Source organism: Amborella trichopoda, chromosome 4 (genome assembly GCF_054954075.1).
Source record: "Amborella trichopoda isolate Santa Cruz 75 chromosome 4, AtrichopodaSantaCruz75HAP2 v2.0, whole genome shotgun sequence".
NCBI lineage: Eukaryota > Viridiplantae > Streptophyta > Magnoliopsida > Amborellales > Amborellaceae > Amborella > Amborella trichopoda.
In genome coordinates this window covers 37,339,244-37,360,095 of record NC_142339.1, presented here as the reverse complement: position 1 = coordinate 37,360,095, position 20,852 = coordinate 37,339,244, and the positions used below count along the sequence as shown (strand labels likewise).

At 37.7% G+C, this 20,852-nt stretch overlaps 1 protein-coding gene and 2 non-coding genes across 8 annotated transcripts; 2 read left to right on the top strand and 1 right to left on the bottom strand.

Moving 5' to 3' along the window:
• The first annotated feature begins 614 nt into the window (after positions 1-614).
• On the top strand, positions 615-20,820 carry LOC18423833 (uncharacterized). Of its 6 annotated transcripts, none has more exons than XM_088865128.1 (9): positions 615-771; positions 13,887-13,973; positions 14,214-14,286; positions 14,383-14,455; positions 15,401-15,481; positions 15,600-15,663; positions 19,221-19,308; positions 20,274-20,358; positions 20,465-20,820. In XM_088865128.1, the coding sequence occupies exons 2-9, from the start codon at positions 13,934-13,936 to the stop codon at positions 20,549-20,551; spliced, it is 591 nt and encodes a 196-aa protein (XP_088721254.1). In that variant the 5' UTR covers positions 615-771; positions 13,887-13,933; the 3' UTR covers positions 20,552-20,820. The 6 variants fall into 6 exon arrangements, 4 of the variants coding, with proteins under 4 accessions (XP_088721254.1, XP_020531414.1, XP_020531417.1 ...); XM_020675755.2 differs by having other exon boundaries at positions 13,772-13,973; XM_020675758.2 differs by having other exon boundaries at positions 13,887-14,286.
• Positions 4,131-4,217, top strand: TRNAS-GGA (transfer RNA serine (anticodon GGA)). Its single transcript has one exon. It is a non-coding gene; the product is annotated as a tRNA-Ser (tRNA).
• On the bottom strand, positions 5,547-5,619 carry TRNAT-UGU (transfer RNA threonine (anticodon UGU)). Its single transcript has one exon. It is a non-coding gene; the product is annotated as a tRNA-Thr (tRNA).
• Positions 20,821-20,852: the final 32 nt, after the last annotated feature.

Sequence of the window (20,852 nt, the reverse complement as noted above, 5' to 3'; positions counted from 1 at the left end):
TGAGCTTAATTGGATATATGCATAAAAAAAAATCTAAAATACAATATCCACTCCAAATGGGACTCAAGCATCAAATATAAAAATTTAATTTGGAAAATGGTTTGATAGGGCTGCAGCATTATTTAAAATAAGTAAAACCTTACCTCATAATTCATCAAAAACTACAATTCATTGTAAAAAAAAAAAAGGGTTTTATGCTCTAAAAATCATATATATTATAACAAATTATCTAGATCGTCTATCGTACCCTAAAATTGGGTGTTCATAGATCCGAAAGATCTTTACCATTTTTTGAGTGTCAAATTTTATTATCGGTGTTGAAAATTGTTTTAGATCCATCATGGAGATTTCGGCCGCCAAAATGCTTTCCAAACAAGGAATTGAGATGATGTTTTATTTTGTTTTGATAAAGTTAGGCTCTATATAGACTTCATCCTTTTCAATTTCGAAAAACAATTTTTTTCAATTTTCCAATCTTTAACCACAGTAATCTAGTTAGACACTGGCGACACTAGAGCGTTGTGTTGGATAAACATAACAGATATCCGTGGACTCTCTCTTCATCAAAGATAAAGCTTTTTAGCCAGAGACCATTTCCAGCTGCTGCTTTAGTAGAGCGAGAAAAAAAGGGGTATAAAGGGCCTTTTGAAGAAAATTAGGGTTTTACTTGGAAATGCAGCGATGTCTTGCGAGCTCTCATTTCGAAACAAAGCAGCTCATTTCGTCTCAGACCTCACCACTGTTCTCCTCAATCCCATCTCTGATATAGAGGTAAGCTTTTCTTCACACTCTCTCTCATCATCAGACACCAAATTCATGGAGCTTAGGGTTTCTTCTCATTCTTTCTAGCTGTTTCAATCTAGTTTTTTCTGTTTTCTATGTCTATCTTGTGATTGTTTCTTACTTCTTTTATTGGGGCTCTAGTTTGACTGTGTCGATGGAGGCAGATAAATGATGATGCTTTTTTAATGATATAAACTATGTTTCCTTTTTTGGGGAAATTAACCAATGCTAAATCGTTGTGGAATGGAGCATATTTTTCTATGAGAGAAGTTACCATAGTGAACTGGGGCCTAATTCTTGGATTAATAAGGGATTTCCTCACTGTACACTTAATTAGGATGACAGTTTCCATTGCTTCTAGTTTGTTTTATGAGGCACTTCTCTTTCCTACCTTGCGATATTTGAAATGGCAAATTACTCTATTACTTCTCTCAATATTTGTGTGTAAGCTCCCACCCCCTATTTTCCCTTGGATCCTTTTTTGGTTGGCTGGGCTGGTTTCTAGGAAGGAAAATTCTTTTAAAGTTTGACATCACTTGGTGCTGGTAATAGTTAAAATTTAGATTTTAATCTATGGTACGAAATAGACAGTCTAAATAAACTTCTTTTCTGGTGTAATTCTTTGATTCAAGATTCTTAAATTGTTAAAATTGCTGGGTTTATGTGGCCTTCAAAGGCTTATGAGTGTGTAATGAAAAATAATTATTATAGTGGAACATAAACTCAGTGGGAGTGTGGTCACTTAAATACCATACTAAGCAAATTATATTTGTGGATACCGGACTGTGTTTGACGATCTAGGCTAGTCGATTGGAAAATCCAATGTACCTGGGCATAAAAATAAACCGAGAAGGGTTTTTTGGTTAGCCCTTGACAAGGTCGGAGCTTATGTCTAGATGAGTAAGCTGAGGGATTGTGTGACCCTTGTGTGTGATGGTAAGCCTACAGAGACGGGGGTCAAAACCTCATCCATGTTCCATCACACGTCATGCATATAGATAGATCGTTCGGGAAAGCTAGATATCCACCTTTGGATGAAACATATGCATGTGTGAGAGATACCCCTATGTGCCATAGAGCTGTGGACGCATCAGGTTCTGGTGACCTTGACTTGTCTCTAGGGGAGGACCTGTATTCCACAGACTGGGATTGCGACTCCTCGGCTCATCGATCAGATTTTGGTGACCCGTTAATGAGCTCCTGCTTGGACTGTGGGTCGTGCGAAACACTGGGTCGGTTCGATAAAGCATGTGTGGTCTGTAGTCCACAGTTGAAGGTGGAGTACCCCGTGATCGTTGATTGAATTCGTTAACCATATGGATCCACTTCTCATCATATTAATTTAATTGTGTTCATTTTATTACTAAATTATTTTTGATTTATTATTTGAGTTTTTATAAGTCATTTGATATTTTATTTCTTATTTTTGGGCTTATAAAAATGAAGTTATTAATTTACAAAGTTATAATGTTTTAAAATTCATTTTGTTTAATTTTAAAATATTTATTAAAAAAAATACATGGGGGGGGGGGGGCATAGTGCACATGGGCCCACCATGTGGGTATTAGGTGGGGCCCCACATACCATACATGGGTGGCATGCCCCACCCTTGGATACCTTCTCTTGTTGCTTTGTATTCAAGTTTATTAAATATGGTAACTATATCTTGTAGCATGTCGTCATATATTGATTAGGAAATATTGACCATATCTTATCTTGATTATTGAAGGAATATATTGACTTGATATTATTGAAATATTGTTATGGGATGAAATATGCAATTTATGGTATGCACTATATCTTTAATGGATTTAATTTATTTAAATATATTGATGGGAAAATGGTTTAAGGAAAGGGGGATAATGGTTCATGCACTTTCTATAATGTTGATGACCCATCTATGTAGTTGATGGCCCATCTATGGAATGGATGGCTCAGATCTCTCACCCCACAAGTCACCTTGATCAACGGTCCATATTCAATCTCAAGAAAAAAACAAACTATGGGAAACCTTAAAGAAACCCTAGACCTAAAATTCACTATAAATAGGGGTGTTCTCTCCCCATCTCTACACACCTCTCTCCCATACACTCTCTCTCTTCCCTAAGGGCCACGCCCCTCTCTCTTTACTCTCTTATTTTCTCTATCTACTCTCTCTCTCTCTCTCTCCTAAAAAGACCCTATGGGGCATGCCCCAACATAAAGACTCTCCCTCTCTCAAGATCTAATCTAAGGGTTGGGAAAATTAGGGTTTGAACTTTATTATTTTGGAGTTAGGGTTTTGTAGAGATTTAAGGGTGATTACCTAGTTTGGCCGAAATTAACTTTCTCGGTTCGAGATTGAAGCTAGATCGCTGATCCCGCCCCACTGGATGTGGTGACTCGGTGTGGGGCCTAAAAAGCCCGGTTGAGGTATTCTCTGACATCTTTTCTTTTAATTGTTTGTTCTTTTATTTTATATTCTCAAGCACAATGTAAGGTTGTATGAATGACATCAAGTAGGTGAGATTTATTTTATTGATGTGTTATTTAATTTTTGAAATTTCTATTGTTTGTAAAAAGACCATCTGTGAGTGATCTTGTTGCCAAAATTATAAGGGGTGATTATTATTTAAAAAAAAAAAATTGCATTTCCCCGGTCAAAGATTACATAGGTCTTTCTTTCATTGATATCAGAGCTAGTTTTACTTGATTGCCATTAGGAGTCTTTTCTTATTTTTGCTTGAGAATATAAAATAAATAGCTGTTCGTACCTTCATAGGCATATTTAGCAATCCACTTTACTTTATAATTATTCTCATTTCCCCTCGGGGAAACTGATCCCACAAACAAAGGAATTGTACAGTACGAAATGACATGACATAAAAACAAACAAATTTTCAAATAAAACAAAACAAAAAAGGTGGACCTTTCACTCAAATGGGTTCTTTTGAACAAGGATAGATAGGAAATCTTCGACTCAGATTGGATTGAATTTCAATATTCAAATTGAACAATATTCAAATTTCATTCAATCAAATTGAGTAGTATATCATACTCTATATTTTTATTTTATTATTTTTATTTCAATTTCATCGAAGTTGAAGAATCTAAAGAATTTTCTCTGATAGCTCGAGAATTTTTTTTGATCCAACCGGACCGGAAAAAAATGTTTTTTATCCCTTGAGCCTCGAAGGGAAGATCTTTCCTTGACGAAAATTTTTATTTTCTAATAATTAGAATATTCTAATTCTACTAATAAATTAGAATATTCTAATTCTACTAATAATAATAGATTGGTCGGACTTGTACTGCAAGAGTGACTCGCAATTCACTTGGTTCCTGGGCCATAATCATAAGATTTCGTAGGAGAGATGGCCGAGTGGTTCAAGGCGTAGCATTGGAACTGCTATGTAGGCTTTTGTTTACCGAGGGTTCGAATCCCTCTCTTTCCGTACCGTCACCTAATTTACCAACGTTACCGACGGCAATGTATCAAATGCCAGTCGATAGCATTATTCCAACAAGTAATACCTTTCCTTTATAGATATAGAAATTTTCCATTCCTTACTTTTACTGCGGCCTGGCTGTGGTACGGAAAAGAATGGGGAAAGAGCGGACAAGGAATGAGTGATCCAATTATGTCTTATGTTATAGGTGAATAGGAGAAAAATCTGGATCAGACCCCTTAGCCTTAGATAGATCTTTTTTTTTTTTTTCATCGAAAAAAGAAAGTGGCAAAATTGTCCGAAGCTTTCTTATTTCTTAATTTTAGGTTTAAGTCTGACGGGAATAATATTCTACGACTAACAATTCATTGATTTTCAAACCGATCCATTTACTATCTATTATTTGATTTACTAATCCTTTATACTGCAACGAGTAAAGAGTCAAATGTTTTGGCAACTCCTCGTTGGGGGTTGAATTCATATGATTTTGAATCAGAGCTCTGGATCTTTCTTTCTCCCTCGTAGTAACAAAATCTCCGGGTTTGCAGCGATAACTTGGTATATCTACTAGACGACCATTAACTAAAATATGTCTATGGTTAACTAATTGTCTGGCTCCAGGAATGGTCGAAGCCATACCCAATCGAAAAAGAATGTTATCCAAACGCATCTCGAGTAGTTGCAGTAAAACCTGTCCTGTTGACCCTTTGGCTTTTCCGGCGATACGAACATATCTAAGTAATTGTCTCTCCGTCAGACCATAATGAAAACGCAATTTCTGTTTTTCTTCTAAACAAATACGATATTGAGATCTTTTTCCAGAACGGGATTGGTTTCTAAGATCACTTCCAGATCTAGGTCTTTTACTAGTTAGTCCCGGTAAAGCCCCCAGACGGCGTATTTTTTTGAAACGAGGTCCTCGGTAACGAGACATAAAGACTCCTTATTTTACAGAATTAACATGAACCTAAACTAAAACTGAACTCCACTATAAACGAATCTAAACCTACTGAATTTGTAGTACTATAAAGAAAAGAAAGAAAAAGAAAAGAAAGAGGAATGAGATGAATTGTATCAATATCCCGATTTTTTTGTAGTATATGTATATATGGGAAGGGAAGTAAGGATCCTTTTCATGATTCGTTCCGTAGAGATCCAACTGCTCCAATCAGTTTTTTATTCATAGTTGGAAGTTTCCGCGGCATAACATAATGGATTGGTAACTCGACGTTTGGAAGAAAAAGGAAGAGTCTTTTCAGTATTTCTTGATCTCATCAGTCTTTCTTTATCTCAAAAAAAGGTAAATTATGGAAAAAAATTGAACAAATAGAGAAAAGCCGGCTATCGGAATCGAACCGATGACCATCGCATTACAAATGCGATGCTCTAACGCCTGAGCTAAGCGGGCTGGGCTCACATAGATATCTATCTATATCATACTAGATAGATTCAGGAAGATGCTGGGATCAATTATAGCCGATCGGACTTAAGGATGCAATCCAGATCATAATGATACGTTCCTACGGTTCCCTTCGTAAAGGGAGGAGAGGGGACGAAAAAAGGAAGAATGAATATCGACCCTTACACTATTACAGGTCGAGCGAGAGAAATGAGAGGAGGAGAGGGAGATACATGCGATATGGATATTCTATATCCATCTATATTGCTATATTGAATTGGAGATGCATCAATGATAGAATCATTAATCATTTCTGATTGAATCAAATACTGCTTCGATAGAAATGCAAGAAGAGGGATAAAAATAAGAAGAAAGAAATAGGAGTAGACACTTTTCTTATATCGGATAGTATCTAATGGATGGGTTCAATAGGAATGAAAGGGGTTAAATAGAATTACAATGAGACCCCGGTCTTACTCAAAAGGGGATATGGCGAAATTGGTAGACGCTGCGGACTTAATTGAATTGAGCTTTGGTATGGAAACCTACTAAGTGGTAGCTTCCAAATTCAGAGAAACCCTGGAATGAGAAATGGGCAATCCTGAGCCAAATCCTGTTTAAAGAAAACAAGGGTTCCTAGAAAGCGGGAAGGATAGGTGCAGAGAGGTTTGATAGGATCAACTTTGCTTCATGGAAAAGAAAAATCAAATTTGTGCTATATGAAGAAAACTTGCATGAGGTACTCTTTGAGTACTGACCTCATCGTCCAACTGACGACTCTTCTCAAATAATCAAAGATGAGTACGCCAACTAGAAGAGGAGGAACTTGAGAAGCAAACACATTCTTTTATGTGCCATGACTGACTCGTATGCTTCTGAGTACAAGTCAATCTATATTGCAAGTGAGATTTTTGATAAACTTGAAAGAGAGTATGCTGAACCCTCTTTCATGAAGCAAACTATGGCTATGAGAAGGTATAATGACTTAAAAATGGTAGAAGGTACCAAGTTTGCAGATCATGTGCACGTGTTTCGTACGTTAGTAAGAGATTTGGAAGATACAGACATGAAGCCCAATGAATCTATGCAAGTCATTCATTTAATGAATTCTCTTCCTAATTCATAGGAGACTTTCTTATCTTCCATCTCTACCAGAAGAAGGTACCAAAATTGGAGGAACTCATCACGACCATCAAATCTGAAGAAGAAATGAGGAGTTCAAGGCCCCAACGGATGCTGTGTATATGGTAAAATCTCAACCATCTTTTAAATTTAAGAAAGGAAAGGGAAAAAATAGTTTTGAGAAGAAAATATATTTCAAAAGAAGAGATTTTGGAAATAAGGGAGCAAAGAGAGAGACTCGAACTTGTTTTATTTGCAAGAAAGTGGGCTACATAGCCAATAGTTGTCGGTTCAACAAATCTGGTGGAACTAACAAGGAATTGGCATATGTGGTTTTCGAGTCTGTGCTAGCTGACCCTAAAGAAGCTTCTTGGTGTCTCGATTCGGGGGCTACGGCCCATGTCACAAACACCAAGGAAGGTTATCGTTCTTTCACTCCATGGGGCCAAGACAACAACATATTTCTATAGGAGGAAATCAAAAGACTAATGTATTTAGAGTTGGAGATTTTGAGCTGAAACTAAAGAGTGGGAGCACCTTTATCCTAAAACAAACACTTTATGCTCCTGATATGAGAAAGTGCTTGGTTTCGGTATATAAGATGTTTATGGCTGGATTCATAACCACTTGTAGATGGGCTATTTACTATTGATATAAAAGAGAACGTTGCTTATGTCTCGTCCCCTAATGAATTAGATGCTACCCTATGGCATATGAGGTTAGGACACATTAATATCAAACGAATGGAAAGATTAAAAAGGGACGGGATTCTTCGTAATTATAAGGGAGATTTATCGAAAGTGTACGAGTCTTGTGTGCAAGGAAAACTAATAAAGAAATATACCACCTGGGCAAAAAGAACTACTAGCGTACTGGAAATCATTCATAGTGACATATGTGGACCTATGAATGTGACCACAAAAAGTGGAAAAAGATATTTTATCTCTTTTATATAGGACCACTTGCGATATGGCCATGTGTACCTTACTCATGCAAAATCAGAAGCTCTAAAAAAATTCAAAGAATATAAAGCCCAAGTAGAGAATCAAACCAACCTGAAAATTAAAGTCCTTAGAACCGATAGATGGGGGGAATATTCATCTGACCTTTTCAAAGAATTGTGCATTGAAAATGAGATCATCCATTAGTACACCATGCCTTATACTCCTGAACAAAATGGTGTAGCTGAGAGAATGAATATCACCTTAGTGGAAATGGTAAGGAGTATGATGGGGCATGCAAATCTCTCATTGGAGTTTTGGGGAGAAACCGCATTAATGGCATGTTACATTCTGAACCAGACTCCCACAAAAGCTGCCCCACTTACTCACGAAATTTTCTCAAGTCGTACTCCTTCCCTTGAACACCTGAAAGTTTGGGGTTGCTCAACCCATGTCCTTATCCTATATCAAAATTGAACCAAATTGCAACTCAAAACTGTCAAATCCATTTTCATTGGTTACCCAGATCATGGTAAGGGGTATCAATTATACAATCTTAAAACTGGTACGGTTATTGAAAGCCGCGACGCTTACTTCTTTGAGGAAGAGTTCCTTGAAGCAAGGGTGAGTAGAAAACAAGCCAACTTTTATGAAGAGGCCAAAAACAAGGATGTAGTTCGAGACCCTGAACCTGAAACTTCTAAACCAACCCAACCTGTTTCTGAACTCCTTAAAGAAAGTGAACTTTTACCTGAACCAAGACGAAGTAACCGAGTCAATAGACCACCTCTTTACCTAGAACATTTTGTCTACCTTGGAAAACATTTTGATAAGGTTGGGGAAGATCCAGATTCAGAACCTAGAACTCACCGTGAAGCCTTGACTTGTCCTGAAAGGGAATACTGGTAGTATGCTTCCATTAACCAAAACCATGTATGGGAATTAGTACCTGTACCTGAAAAACGTACGGCCATTGGTTGTAAGTGGATTTTCAAGAAAAAGTTGAACTCTGAAGGGAAAATAGAAAAATTCAAAGCTAGGTTGGTTGCAAAGGGTTTCACCCAAAAAGAATGGATAGATTATGAGGAAATTTTTTTCCCTGTTGCCAAATTTCCATCCATCCGAATCCTTATAGCTATAGCAGCCCATTTTGACTTTGAGGTTCGTCAAATGGATGTCAAAACAATATTTCTAAATGTTGATTTAGAAGAACAAATTTACATGACCCAACCTGAGGGATTTGAGGAGAAAGGGAAAGAAAACCTTGTATGCAAACTTAATAAATCTCTTTATGGACTGAAACAAGCATCGCGACAATGGTGCATAAAATTCCAAGAGACTCTTGCTCTTGCAGGATTCTTTACAAATAATGGGGATTATTGCATATATCAAAAGGTCAGTGGGAGTGATGTGGTCTTTATATCGTTATATGTGGATGATATGCTAATTGTTAGTAGCTCAATTGCCCTAGTAGTAGAGACGAAAAATTTCCTTGCATAACACTTTGATATGAAGGATCTTGGAGAAGCTTCATATGTGTTGGGTATCAACATAATAAGAAATAGGAGAGAGAAGATTATTCAACTTTCCCAGGCAACCTACTGTAAGAGGATACTGGAAAAGTTTGATATGAGTATGTGTAAGCCCATGTCAACCCCAATCGACAAAAAGACGAAGCTTAATAATAAAATATGTCCTACCGAAGACATGGATATAAGAGCCATGGAGAGAGTGACATACAGGAGCGCAGTTGGGTCCCTTATGTACGCCATGGTGGAAACAAGGCTTGACTTATCCTTCGTCATGAGTCTGGTGAGCCGTTTCCAAAGCAATCCAGGAGAAGAGCATTGGAAAGCAGTAAAAAGAATTCTCAGATATTTAAAGGGGATCATGAACTATGCCCTCACATATAAGGGGAGAGCTGAAATAGCAATAGAGGGTATTCAGATGCAAGCTATCTCGCGGATCCAGATGATACGAAGTCTACATCTGGGTATGTGTTTATGCATGGAGGGGGTGCGGTTCTTGGAAGTAAAAAAAACAAGATATTGTGGCTTTGTCCACCATGGATTAAGAAGTTTCTTAATCAACTTAATTTCCATCCTGTACGTTGTGAGGTGGTGCGAATTTTCTGCGAGAACACGACGACTATTTGTGTCTCTAAAGAGCCTCGGTTTCACAAGAATTCCAAGCATATTAAGGCATACTTTTATCACTTGAGAAATGAGGTGAGATTGAAAGAGATCAGCTACATATTTATAGATTTGATGATTGCAGACCCTCTGATTAAGGGAGTTGTCTCTAATATTTTTATAAAACATATGAGAGAGATGGGGATGAGAGAAAGTGAGGAAGAGAGAATGTAAGGCCTTCAAAGGCCAAGTGGGAGATGTTGGGTTTATGAAGCCTTTAAAGGCCTTATGAGTGTGTAATGAAAAACATTTATTATAGTGGAACATAAACTCAGTGGGAGTGTGGTCCCTCGAAGACCATACCAAGCAAATGATATTTGTGGATACCGGACTGTGCTTGACGATCTAGGCTAGTCGGCTGAAAAATCCAAGATACCTGAGCATAAAAATAAATTGAGAAGGGTTTTTGGTTTAGCCCTTAATGAGGTCAGAGCTTATGCCTAGATGAGTAAGTCGAGGGATTGTGTGACCCTTGTATGTGATGGTAGGCCTACAGAGATGGGGGCCAAAACCTCATCCATGTTCTATCACACGGCATGCATATAGATAGATTGTTCAGGAAAGCTAGATATCCACCTTTGGGTGAAACATATGCATGTGAGAGATACCCCTATGCGCCATAGAACTGTGGACGCATCAGGTCATGGTGACCTTGACTTCTTTAGTGGAGGCCCTGTAATCCACAGACTGAGATTGCGACTCCTCGGCTCATCGATTAGACTTTGGTGACCCGCTAATGAGCCCCTGCTTGGACTGTGGGTCATGGGAAACACTGGGTTGGTTCGATCAACGGTCCATATTCAATCTCAAGAAAAAGGCAAACTATGGGAAACCCTAAAGAAACCCTTAAGTTAAAATTCACTATAAATAGGGGTGCTCTCCCTCCCATCTCTACACACCTCTCTCTCCCATAAACTGTCTCTCTCTTCCCTAGGGCCACGCCCCTCTCTCTCTACTCTCTTATTTTCTCTCTCTACTTTCTCTCTCTCTCTCTCTCTCTCTCCTAAAAAGACCCTAGGGGGCACGCCCCAACGTAGACTCTCCCTCTCTCAAGATCTAATCTAAAGGTTGGGAAAATTAGGGTTTGAGCCTTATTATTTTGGAGTTAGGGTTTTGTAGAGATTTAAGGGTGATTACCTAGTTTGGCCGAAATTAGCTTTCCCGGTTCGAGATTGAAGCTAGACCGCTAATCCCGCGCCACTGAATGTGGTGACTCGGTGTGGGGTGTAAAAAGCCCGGTTGAGGTAATCTCCGACATATTTTCTTTTAATTGTTTGTTCTTTTATTTTATATTCTTAAGCACAGTATTAGGTTGTATGAATGACATCAATTAGTTGAGATTTATTTTATTGATGTGTTATTTAATTTTTGGAATTTCTATTGTTTGTAAAAAGACCATCTGTGAGTGATCTTGTTGCCAAAATTATAAGGGGTCATTATTATTATTTTTTTTTTAAAAAAAAAATTGTATTTCCTCGGCAAAAGATTACATAGGTCTTTCTTTCAAAAACTAATGTGCAAAAACTTAGCTTGGGCTTAGGACTCGGACCTGTCCTAATGAGGCAAGTCCAAGTGGGCTGGCCTAAGTCATGTTCAAGCCCGAAATGGCTAACACCGAAGACAATGAACACCCTACATACCAGTAATATACTATGAACAGTTTCATAAAAAAAAGAAAAAGGAAAATTGCAAAAACATTTGTTAAGAATAAAAAAGAAATAGTCAAGAGCAAACCAAACTATGGAAAAGATTGAAATTCTAAAAAAAGAGAAAAAAAGGAGTACATATAAAGATGGAATTTGGAAAAAAAATGATTTATAGCTGGAAACAATTTTTAAAATTCCCAAAAAAGGGGCAACAAAAAATAGGGCATATGATTAAAAAAAATCACAAATCATCATCATAAACATCAAATTATCAAAAGGGAAAGGTTTCTATACTTCCCCTGAAGCATATAAGATATATACTTTTCCCTCCATTCAGCAGTCCAATTTAGATTAAGTGAGCCACACCGTTCAAACGCTTCAGAATGTTTTATTTTTAGTTTTTTTCTACAAATTGTATGCAAATGAAATTTGGTGCATACTATCTTCTAGATGTGGCTCATCTAAAAAACTATTAAAAATAATTTTTCGATAAAATATAATAACCTAAATACCCCTTGAAACTTTCAGGGGTATTTTGGTCATTTTATTTTATTGAGAATATTTTTTTATATTTTTGCTAGTGCGAGTTTATGAGAGGAGTGGATGCCCAAAATTTGGTGTCAAAATAATTTGTAGAAAAATATTAAAAAAAAAATAGTTTAGAGATGTGAGATTGTGATTGGGGCCATCTCAGTCGTCCATTCAGAATGGACGGTTGGATAGGGGCAAGTATATAAGCTTTATGCAGTAGGGGAAGCATATTAAGCTGGCTCTTATCAAAATTTATATATAAACATATTTAGGCATTGATTTAGGCGCAAAAAAAATTGTTTATATTTTTTTATATTTCTGAGTTTGTACCCAGGACTGGCTCGGGCAAGGTGCTGAGTCCGAGCCAAGTTTTAAAACCTAATTTATATCACTTTTAGATGGTCATTTGTGCTTCACACTACATAGGGATGCACTATTAATTTCCTAGGCCATATGGAACTTTTTGGTTTTCATATTGTAGTAAAGTTGTTTTCATGGGAAAGTGAAATTGTAGTGGCCTAGGGCCATACCATCAGTGGAGAAGTGGTCCGATGTTTGGATCAATAGCTTCATCTAAAGCATTTGGTCTATTTGTAAGTTTTGAACATTGGTACTTGACAGGAACAAACTTCTTACTGTCTTGATTTTATTTTGTCCTAATATTCATAAATCTGGATGGAAGCATGTGACAAAGCTGTAGTCTTACCTAGTTCCTTTCTCTGTGAGAAGGGTTGATAGATTATAATGGATTGAATCAACCAACTACACATTTATTTAATGTAATTCAGATCATAGATGATTCTGTTATATATTTGAGTTGGAATGTATTGCTTAAATATTTCACAAGAAGATATTCTCATAATAGATATATCTATTATGTCATGGTGCCTGTAAATGCTGTCTGAGAGTTTTCTGAATATGTATCATCTCTTCCAAATGTATGCTTACTTGAACTTCAAAGGTTTGGGAAAAGACATGGTGTTTTCCTTGCATTTAAAAATCCAAAATCTTTAACTATAAAAGAAAAGAAATTCCAAACCCTTTTACATAATGTGAATGTGCAAAGCCTTGTACATACTCAGATTAGCATTGTCCTTCTGCAAGGATGACATGCATAAACCAGTAAATGGTCCAAAATTTTACTTATTGAAAATAATATTTGGAATCCTAATTGGACTTTTCCTTTTTTAATGTTTTCATTGGAGCTAGGATGCTAATAGGTGAGATCTGGGTAGTTGGGATTGCTGAGTAGCATATGCATGCCTCAAACTGTATTTGCTTCATTTGGCCCATTTTTTCCTTTGAACTCCTTTCTTTTGCTTTATTTGTAAATTACGTAGCCAGGGAATGTCAATAGGATCATTGAACTACATTTTAAGTTCACATTGCAGAGGATTGGCAGGCAAGGCTTGACTGAATTGGATTTTCATCGGATTTTCAGCATGCTTTATTTTTTTGTGAGATAAACTTGAATGCCATTACAGATCTATAATTGACCAAAATGTCCACACAAGTTTGGAAGACATTCATTATAACCCTATAACAGGAAAAATGGGGAAGTTGCAAGCATATGCTGTTGCACCTATGCAACAGGACAGAACCATATTTCATAGAATAATGAGGGTTGCTTCTTTTTAAGGATCGGATGTTTTTGACCAATTTCCTTGTCCTTGTCCTTTTACTATGGTCTTAATTTTAATTTCTCATTGTAAGCCTTCTTGTTTGATAGGAGAACGAAACAAAAAGTAGGCAGCACATGTTCGAAGAAAAAGATTTCAGAGATGAAATTGATGGTCCAGATACCTCCTCATTTGGTGCATTTCTTTACTCTCTGTTGTCTTCAGAATCTGGCAGTGATAGTGGAGATAAGCGCCAGGAACATAATGCTGGAATGACAGAATCAGCATCAAATCTAGGGACTCAGGCAATTGGTAAGAAAAAGACACTGATTTCGAGAGGCAAGCATTCTATTGGTAGAGCTATTTCACGTGTAATGAAAATAGACAAACATAGAGATGAAGGCATAGATCAAAGAATTGGCTGTTGTGGTGAAAGTGGTGATAAAAATGGTGACAAATCTGTACAATATGGTAAAAAGCCTGTGCATACAGCTGCCATGGGAGCAGAGGAAGCCCTTCCAGATATTTCTGAGCCTTCATTGCTTCTTTCAGAAAGGAGTCGAACTATCCTTTGTTCCTCATTGCCTAAACTTGTTTGTGGCAGCATGTGGGTCCTGATTTATAGGTACACCTATTGCATTCTCAACTATACTTCATGGTGTTTTGGTTTTATGGGTCACCAATTTGTTGGTTCTCATTTTGTTTCCTTCTACTTATGCAGTACTTGGAGGCATGGGATATCGCTTTCAAGTCTCTACAGGAGAAGCACGCTGTGTCCTGGGTACTGTATGCTGGTAAGTTTCTCACAGTTGATGAAGTACAAATATTTATACAGGATATTTTTTTCTCCTGCTACCTGACTAGAAATGACCTATTTAAAAGTTAAACCTAGCAATTGCTAGTGATATCTTTCTAGTTAAAAGTTTTTGGTTGGTTACTATAATTAGGTGAATATCGAAGTCAATGTGGAACGGGTGCCCCTGTAGTATGACTCACGGCAGTGTCCTTCGGATTAACTACATGACAGGCCAGGAATGGGGAACACAGAGCTCTAATATATTTAGTTATCAGTGCTTCAATACATTAGGACTACTGTACATTGCATATAGGACTAGTCTGGTGGTTATGTATCTACTTCTGGGCATTACTTTGCATTTTGAGCATTTGAACTGATAGATTTCTTCACTACTAGTAAACTTTTTAGCTTTGGATGCAACTGGTCAAGGTTCCATAATACTAGATGGAAACTTCATTTCTATTATGTGAAATGTTTGACCTTTATAAAGCATATACTTGTCAATGAAATAAATGTCATCACTTGGAAATGGTTAGGAGATATCCTTAAACTTTGCCTTAAACTTTGGGATAGGTACAACGGAGGGTTCCCATCGACATGTCCATTTTTGTATCTCTTTAAAGTCTTTTCTTTTATCATTCATATAACATAATTTTCAGTTCGTTTTAATTCGAAAACTTAGAAGTTGCCTTTTTGCTAGAAGGTTTAAGTTTTAATTGAAAGGGTTTTATAATTTCTAGCCTTTTACAATTATATTTTTGTTCTTATATATACAACTGTTGGGTTCCAATATCGAAATAGAGTATTTGGGTCATTCTAAGGTTCTTGTGGGTTTTCTTCTGTTTTTGCTCAGGCATCTTCTCAACAGCAATTGTTTATCTGTATCTATTTATTTGACTGCATAGTATGCTTGTTATATCTATCAACTCATCCTTTTTTTCAGGTTGTGGGGGACCGAAAGGGTGCAGTATTTGGCGGTTTAGTTGAGGCTCCATTGAGACCAACGAATAAGAGAAAGTACCAGGTATACATTTGGTTATTCACATTATACCTTCATTGTCCACTTGCCCATAAATACTGTTTCATTGCTTCCCTTTGTTCAAGCTATTGAGTCTTAACTAATCTCTATGTTTTTTGAGCAGGGAACGACAAATGCTTTTGTTTTCAGTGATGTATCTAGTTCTCCAGTTGTGTTTCGCCCAACTGGTATTTGCTATTGCTTTCATATGACTGATATCACGCATTACTACTACTCAAACTGAAAGTTTTGCTTTCATTTAATTATAGTATGTTGCAAATGTTTGTTGTGTGAGTCCAAGTCCAACAAGTGCTTATAATAGGTACTTTAAAATATTCAGAACAGCCAACCAGTAAAGGGAACCAATAGGTAGCAGACCAGAACTGGTGACAGGGTTTTGATGTGCTGTTGGATCAAATGATAAGGCTGACAGAAGGTATGGCACCAGCGCAAAGTTGTCAGGCAGGATGGAGAAGGAGAACCTTTCACTGTCGAGATGCGTGAGGGTAATGAACGATCACATAACATTGGCATGTTAGGGAGGAGGATGGTGCCCTGGTGTTACAAGGGGGTACACTGTCAGCAGAGGTCTTGAGGATCGAATACACGTGGAAGGAGTTGGACAGCTGCTTCTTTTGTAAAGGCAATGCCAAAAGTTAGGCCAGGAATGATGCCGGAATTTTGGCTGGAGTTGATGGTGAGAAAGGAAGGTTGGCCAGTGAAGAAGGTGCTAGAAGTTTTGTGGTGAATGATATCAGCATTTTGCTCACAGATACTGGTGGGTGAGTCAAATCAAGCTTTAGGGGCCATCTGTATTTAGCTGATGTGCGCCTTAGTTGTTTTGGAGTGGAGCATGTTGGTGGTGGGGTTGATGTTGTCCTTGCAGGAAGAACGGATGAAGCGTGGAGGTCCTTTAGCCATAGTTTTTTTGAGAATGTTAACCGTCCTTTGGCCATAGTTGGAAACCATGCATCATTTTTATGGTGGGGTATCAAGAGAAGGTGCTGCAAGCCCTGCTGTCACAATTCCATCCAGATATCAGGGCAAAAATTCGTCCTGGACTAGGGTCACAAGTGAATGATCCATGTCTGCGAGACCATATCCATGCAGAGATCAGGGATTATATCAACCCTGGAGATAGAATTGGTTCCTGTTTGAGACCTAATTGGACACCCTGACATTGGATATGTGAAAAAGTAGCCCAGATTGAGGTCTTTGGTATTGATGAATTCCTCCTTGAAGGGTCTAGTGTTTAGATTCATGTGGTCCTATGAAAGCGGTGCCCATGTACAGCAGAGGGAGGCCCATGTGTGTGCTTACAAGTCCAGATGATCTGGAGAAGCAAACAACCACTAGTCGGCCACATCTGGGGTTGCATATAGCAAATTCAGTCGGTAAGGAGTAAGCAATCATTTTGGGATTTTCCAACCAATACCTCCAACAAATTCTTTAGGGTTGGAAATGTGTGTGTATAACTTTACAAAAATGATTTCTCGTTTTATAGTAATGAAACAAGTATAGGGTTTGCATGATATGATACAGGTCATAAGCACTGTTATGTAGGTCCTTTGAGATTTTTAGTGGGGGTGTGTTTCGAGTTTCAACTGGGATGGAGAGCACTGTGAGGGAGGCATAGATACACTCTACAACAATCACCAATAGATAAAAATAGGGTCATGAGAGTGAGAACTTAGGGGAGGAAGTTTATAATTCAGATCTTCTCATCCAATTGGAATGGCCTTGGGGAAACCTATGAGTGTCGTATGAATGTGACTCAAAGGAAGTTATTCAACTCTTCAACCTGATGAAAGGGAAAAAATGATGGAAGGGAGGAAGGCAAGGAAAATAGGAAAAGCAATTGGAGGAAAATGGAACAGTTGAGATAGGAATTTGGAGAGCTCTATGAAGTATGAATTATAACTAAGTAATGGAGGGTAGACCTGAGAAACCTGAAAGGCCATTTGGTTGCGGATGAGCACGTGCAAATATGGTTCCCTTTGAGGCTACTTTCTTGGAATATCCAGTGGTTGGATATCCTCAAGAAGAAAGGCGCGTGTGAAAGTTCATTGGGAATGCAAGATAAGTATACTCATACTTCAAGAAATGAAGACTGAAGTGTTGAAAGATCCTTTGGGAATGGAAGATAGGTATACTCGTGCTTCAAGAAATGAAGACTGAAGTCGTGGATAGAAAACGATTGGAATTCTCATTATACACCCCCATCCTTAAGGGATGGAAAGATGGGAACCCTTCTACCAACATGACATTTTTCAAGACACTAGTTATTATCAATGGATTATCAATTTAAAAGGTGGGGGATTTATTAGCTCATACTATTTGAAAGGTTTGGTATTTAAGGAAGCATTTGACATGTCTAACTTCGTACAGTTCCTTGAGAATTCTAGTGAAGCTGCAATTTCGAGAATAAGCTAACATTTGTGCAGTCAATGCTATTAAGTGTAGGGCTTAGCCCATGTCAATCAGCACATGTTGTGAGATGGGTCACATCATAGTTATTGGGATCTTCCATCTAGGGTGGCGCTCCTGCTCCCTGAACATTGGTTCTGCAGTCTGGGAGGAAGAACACATTCCGATTCTATTGGGAACATGTTACCAGTCTTCTTGGGAACTCTTTCAACTTATGTTGTTAAGGAAGCTCCTCCTCTCCCCTTTGGCTGGTTCCGTTTGTAGGACCTACAAATGCTTCACAATGTAAATTCTTGGGTTTTAAAGAAGGGGGAATATTTTTATTCGAGAACAAAGATGAAGAAGAACTTGAACATCAAAATCCTTTGATTACTATTTTAATTTATCGCTAGTCGTTTAAATATTTATTTGTTTTTAATAATTATTATATGAGTGTTCCCATGGCTCTTTCTAACTGGGGAGCTTCTGGCCAATCCCCCATTCCTGATTCCGCTCTAGCTTATGCTCCCAAGGTCTGTGATTTGCGTACTTGTGTTTGTTGTCAAGGGTTTTTTTTGACGAGGTTACATAGGAATGGAACTTGCAACGTTGTGCTATGAAAACCCAGCCTCTACCATCTTGACCCAAGCTCGATTCCTTATGTTGTGAAGGTTAAATGATGGTTCATACATCTATTGCGCTTTTGTCTTGGTCTGTGCTCATTCCTCTAGTGTCAGATGAGTCGCTTGAATGATGTAATTCTAGATTGAACATGGGTTGGTTAAATATGGTTCACTTAAGGTGAGAACATTCTACCTTAAATGATAGCTGAAATCATGGGAAAATCATGCTTTGTGTGCTTGGTTTAATGTGGGTCGATTTACTATGGCTCATGGCTTATTCCTGTGATGTTAGATTCACTGTGGATTGGTTCAATATGCATCACTTAAGGTGAGATCATTGCAGCTTAAAAGAGAGCTGAAATCATGGGCAAATCATGATTTTTCTGCCTTGACACTCAAATGACAGAATGAACTATAGTGATAGGTATATTGATACCTGTTGGATCAATGTGCTGAGAAGATCCAGATTCCTTCTAAAGCTAGTATATTATTTGAAACAACATTTCGACAAAACTGGTTACTTTTGTGTATGTTTCATGACTGCCTGTACTCGTGCTGAAATTGCAATTTTCTCCTAAATTTCTTTATTACGTGTGAGTTGCTACATTTAGCATGTCTATTAGCGTGGCACAGTAATTAATTTCCTAACGCATGACAAACACCATAACTCATTTCAGCTATTGTTAATTGTTTAACTAAGGCCACATATTGTGCAGGTATTAATCGTTATTTCACTCTATGCTCGACCGACTTCCTAGCACTGGGTGGTGGTGGCCATTTTGCTTTGTACTTAGAAGAAGACTTGTATGTCTCTGCCTCTTGTGCTTCTCTTTTCCTTTGTTGTGACCAAGGTTTAGTGTGTTTATATGTCCATTAACATTGTATCTGTGTGCGGTGTCTGAATCACAGCACCTAATCGCTCTACTTGGCAAGTGTTAAAACATCTTTCAGTTTTGCATTTATGCTGAACAGCGGCACGGACCATTTAGGTGGGACCAACATGTCATGGACATCGGCCCTGCACCAAACACCCATATATGTGGATGTGGGGTACAGTCATGCTATCCATGATTTATACACCTTCCAAACATGTCCTAAGGGTTTCAATGGTATGGTAGCTCATGTGGCATGTGCAGAAATGTGGGAACAAATCTAAATGGTAAAACAAATTTGAAATAATTCTAATAAACATTGTGAAAACAGGAAATACATAAAGAATTTCCCATATAAGGTAATCACTTTAGGAAACCACTTGTCAAAAGAAAGCCAGTATGAAAGGAATTTTTTGATATATGCTATCATTTTATAAAATCACCTCTCAAAGAAAATCACTTAAAGGCACCTAATAATGTCTAGAAATGGGATAGAAAAATGAATTGTGCTCATATAAACCTGCAAGAGAAGAGGTGTGGCCGCTGTCATTATTGCTTCCACAATGAAAACAAAATGGAATGAACCCAAAATGCATATCTTAATGCTCAACTACTGCTTTAAAATACACCAAAGATCTTCTGGCTGAACTTCTCCTTTGAAAATAAAGAAATAACTTCATCTCAATATAAGTCCACTTTTCTGTAAATAAGCCAATACTATAGTAAGGAAAGTTTTTAGTTCCAAATTCCAGTATCAGGGAAAAAATCACATTGGTTTGGGGTTAGATCCAGCAATTTTTACATGCTTTTTGAGTGCTTAGATTAATGGAAGACAAATTTTTTTGGAGTTCTTTTTACCCCTTGCTACTTATTTTCCTTTTGAAATTTTGCACGCAGGTTGCATGGGTCCAGCTCTGCTTCAGAGACATTTGGGAACTCATGTCTAGCCCACACCCAAGACTTTGAGGTGAAGGAGGTTGAGGTGAGCTTGAAGTTTTCTTTCTATTCCGGATTTCCCTATCCTTGATTTTTGTCGTTCTATTAACCTGGATGTATATGTTGATGGAGATAATCTTTGTATTTTGCAGCTGTGGGGTTTCAGATACACTTCGAAACATGGGGAAAGGGTTTCATTTGACCGTTTGGATGAGCCCCCAGGAATTTGCAGATGGTGATTGTGTATTGCTAATATGTGAGATCTGATATGATGTGTCTTGCTTTGTACATGTGATTTAGTGATGCATATGTATATATGGGGTATCGTATTCTAACTTTTGTCCATGGAAATGGACAATTAAATGACCAGCCTTCCTAGTCTCAGAAACCTCACTTTTTTCATTTTAACTGCTAATAGCCAGTTATTGTACAATTTGGAGTTGGGCACTGTAAGATACTGTTTGCTGCCTCCTATCGAAGCTTAAAGGAAAATGCGTTGATTGTGTAATGCTCAGTTAGAAGTTCGGCCACCTTACAGAG

What these genes read in the sequence shown, in the direction of transcription:
- LOC18423833 (XM_006828430.4), top strand. Translation starts at nt 682, where the DNA reads ATGTCTTGCGAGCTCTCATTTCGAAACAAAGCAGCTCATTTCGTCTCA. An exon ending in ATGTGGGTCCTGATTTATAG is followed by an intron (nt 14,287 to 14,382) that starts GTACACCTATTG and finishes CTACTTATGCAG; the next exon opens with TACTTGGAGGCATGGGATAT. An exon ending in TTGTACTTAGAAGAAGACTT is followed by an intron (nt 19,309 to 20,273) that starts GTATGTCTCTGC and finishes TTTTGCACGCAG; the next exon opens with GTTGCATGGGTCCAGCTCTG.